Source organism: Charadrius vociferus, unplaced genomic scaffold (assembly GCF_000708025.1).
Source record: "Charadrius vociferus isolate BGI_N301 unplaced genomic scaffold, ASM70802v2 scaffold61, whole genome shotgun sequence".
NCBI lineage: Eukaryota > Metazoa > Chordata > Aves > Charadriiformes > Charadriidae > Charadrius > Charadrius vociferus.
Window position 1 is genome coordinate 5,580,103 of NW_009646945.1, and position 3,541 is coordinate 5,583,643.

General features: G+C 43.6%; 1 protein-coding gene across 2 annotated transcripts in view; it reads right to left on the minus strand.

The window, feature by feature from the left end:
* The window catches only part of WAC (WW domain containing adaptor with coiled-coil), a 65,424-nt gene that overhangs the window by 9,611 nt on the left and 52,272 nt on the right, over window positions 1-3,541 (minus strand). For both annotated transcript variants that reach the window (XM_009895115.1, XM_009895113.1), the window contains one exon: window positions 714-900. In XM_009895115.1, the coding sequence (XP_009893417.1) occupies window positions 714-900 (187 nt within the window). The remainder of the gene's footprint in view (window positions 1-713; window positions 901-3,541) is intronic.

The following is a 3,541-nucleotide window of genomic DNA, read 5'->3' on the forward strand; positions in this document are numbered from 1 at the left end:
TATCCCACACAGACTGTGTCAGACAGGGTTGCCTGAGAAAGGACTTGAACTAGACTCAACCAACAGTTCCTTTGAGTAATACATTCCAAGCAGCTGACATGCATCCAAGTTCCCCTGTGTTACCACAACACGATAGGGTTCACGCAGTTAGTTATAAAATATGGATGGCAATTCTACTGGACTTCCCATTATGTAAAAATAGCCCATATTCAGTCTGAGCCTTCTACATCATCTTAAAACCTGGGTACAACAAACAAGGCAGAGCTCCTTTTTCACTGTGTTGAGCTAACAACTCAGTGTCTCAAACTGTGGAGTTGTCTCTAATAATTTAACTCTGTCAACTTATTCGTAACACTTTCCACACCTCAAAAATATCATTATTATAAAAATTTGTTGAAATTTATGTTCTCTGTAAATGTCAACAGAACTTTGGCAGTAAGAAAATAGTTATGAGGATAGCTATTCATCTGAGAGAATTTCAAAAGCACTGGTACTTTAAGGGAGACTGAAAACACTCAACTGCTAATGGCAATGACATGTAAAACCTGCAGGTCTGGCCTAATCTCTCTCCCTTTTTCTCTTTTCTGGCTGAGGCCCAGCATCGGACTTTTAAAAAATACTTTTAATTCCTAGAAAAAGCAACCTGTGTACAAAAACCAGATTTTAAGCTACACATTTTGCACTCTCCTGTGGAAAAGCACAAGTGTACTCACCTGCTTTTCTGCATGATCTGCAGGCCAGCCTTGAACATGCTTTATAAGGTTTTCATTGAAGTGTGCTGCTAGTGTAGGTGTTAATGAACAAGTGGGTCGTACAGATGTATTTTGCGGTGCAGGTGTTGAATTTGATGCACTACTGCTAGAGGTATGATTTGGACCTGGTGATGGGCTTCTTTGACTACTAGAAGAAAGAATAAAAAAAAAAGTGAGCACTTACAAACATATGTAAAACCACAGAGAAATAAACACATAAAATTTATTGCTTCCAGCCACAAAAATACATAAAGCATTTAAACCACAAGTAAATACTTTTGGTAGAGACCAAACCCGTGCCACTTTTCCACAAACCTCCTACTTGTATGGGAACTGTTTCAGTGCTACAATATGACAGGAGGTTTTTTTGTTGTTTGGTTGGGGTTTTTTTGTTTTTTAACTTTGATAGCTGTTCAAGAGATAAAAGCTGCATCTACATTTTAGTGTTGGACAGAGAACACATCCATGTATGTTATTCCTTCAAATAGCTGCAAATCTAAGATTTTTTCAATAATGATGTATCACATGGAGTCAAGCAGGTTTACTCAATAGAGTATTGGTAAGCGCCACAATAATCATTAAGTACAAAGCCTAATGTCCTGATCTAAAAATATAGCCATATGGGCTTTAAGGAGTATAACCATTTACTAACGCCAAAACACAAACACCTAGGGGACTCTGTGATACTGTACATCCTCACTTAAAGCACTCAAGAGAACAGAAGTCTCACAGGAGCAGTTATGTTTGTTGCTACCAACTTGACTGCTTTACTGGAACACATTCATGCTGCCATTTTTCCGGTCAGTGTGTTAACCTGTTGCTGGAGAACAGATGTACGGAGACATGTTCAGCTGATATGTGTACTGTAAGATGAATTAAAACCTCTGTGCCTTGGACAAAGCCTCATAGAATCATAGAATTGTTTAGGTTGGAAGAAACCTCAAAGATCATGTAGTTCCACCCCCCCTGCCATGGGCAGGGACACCTTCCACTGGACCAAGTTGCTCAAAGCCTCATCCAACCTGACCTTGAACACTTCCAGGGATGGAGCCTCCACAACTTCTCTGGGCAACCTGTTCCAGTGCCTCACCACCCTCAGAGTGAAAAATGTCTTCCTAATATCTATTCTAAACCTACCCTCTTCCAGTTTGAAGCCATTCCCCCTTCTTCTATCACTACATGGCCTTGTAAAAAGTCCCCCTCCAGCCTTCTTGTAGGCCCCCTTCAGATACTGGAAGGCTGCTATAAGATCTCCCTGGACCCTTCTCTTCTCCAGGCTGAACAACCCCAACTATCTCAACCTGTCCTCATAGCAGAGGTGCTCCAGCCCTCTGATCATATTTGTGGCTCTCCTCTGGACTCGCACCAGCAGGTCCATGTCCTTCTTATGTTGTGGGCTCCAGAGCTGGATGCAGTACTCCAGGTGGGGTCTCACCAGAGCCAAGTAGAGGGGCAAAATCACGTCCCTCGACCTGCTGGCCACGCTGCTTTTGATGCAGGCCAGGATACGGTTGGCCCGCTGGGCTGTGAGCACACATTGCTGGCTCATGTTGAGTTTCTCATCAATCAGCACCCCCAAGTCCTTCTCCTCAGAGCTTCTCTCAATCCATTCTCCGCCCAGACTGTATTTGTGCTTGGGGTTGCCCCAACTCACATGCAGGACCTTGCACTTGGCCTGGTTGAACTTCATGAGGTTTGCATGGGCCCACCTCTCCATCCCGTGCAGGTACCTTGGCATGCCTGCTCTCCAGTGTGTCAACTGCTCCACACAGCCTGGTATCATCGGCAAACTTACTGAGGGTGCACTCCAACCCAATATCCATGTCACCAACAAAGATGCTAAACAGCACCAGTCCCACTACTGAGCCCTGAGGATCACCGCTTGTCACTGCTCGCCACTTGGACATGAAGCCATTGATCGCAACTCTCTGAGTGCAACTGTCCAGTCAGTTCCTTATCCACCGAGTGGTCCATCGGTCAAATCAATGTCTCTCCAATTTAGAGACCAGGATGTCGTGTGGAATGGTGTCAAATGCTTTGCACAAGTCCAGGCAGATGACAGCTGTTCATCTTCCCTTATCCACCAATGCTGTAACACCGTCATAGAAGACCACGAAATTTCCCAGGCATGATTTGCCCTTAGTGAAGCCATGTTGGCTGTCATCAATCACTTCCTTATTTTTCATGTGCCTTAGCAGAGTTTCCAGGAGAATCTGCTCCATGACCTTGCCGGGCACAGAGGTGAGACTGACTGGCCTGTAGTTCCCCAGGTCGTCTTTTTTACCCTTTTTAAAAATGAGGGCTATGTCTCCCCTTTTCTAGTCAGTGGAAACTGCCATAACTTCTCAAATATGATGGAGAGTGGCTTGGCAATTTCATCTGCCAGTTCCCTTAGGACCTGCAGATGAGTCTCATCAGGTCCCATGGACTTGTGCACCTTGTGTATGCGAACAAACGCACATTTACATTATCTGAACATTACACCAATACACTGCTTTTCCTGTTCTACTTTGCAACCATAATTCTTGGTCAAAAACTTTTCTAATTTTTACTAAAAAACTCTCATGTGGATCTTGGCATAGCAGTCTCTTGCTATCCACACTGCTCAAGATTATGTTATCTAAAAAGTATTCTAGCCATTGCTTTAAGCAATGGTGGGGTTTTTTTAACTGCATTCCTCTAATAATTACCCTCTTGCTCCACTTTACAAGACATGTTTCCTCTCTACCTCATGATGTTCCTCATGATATGTATGGGAGGGGCCTTCTTAAGAGTTCCTTCTTAAAAAT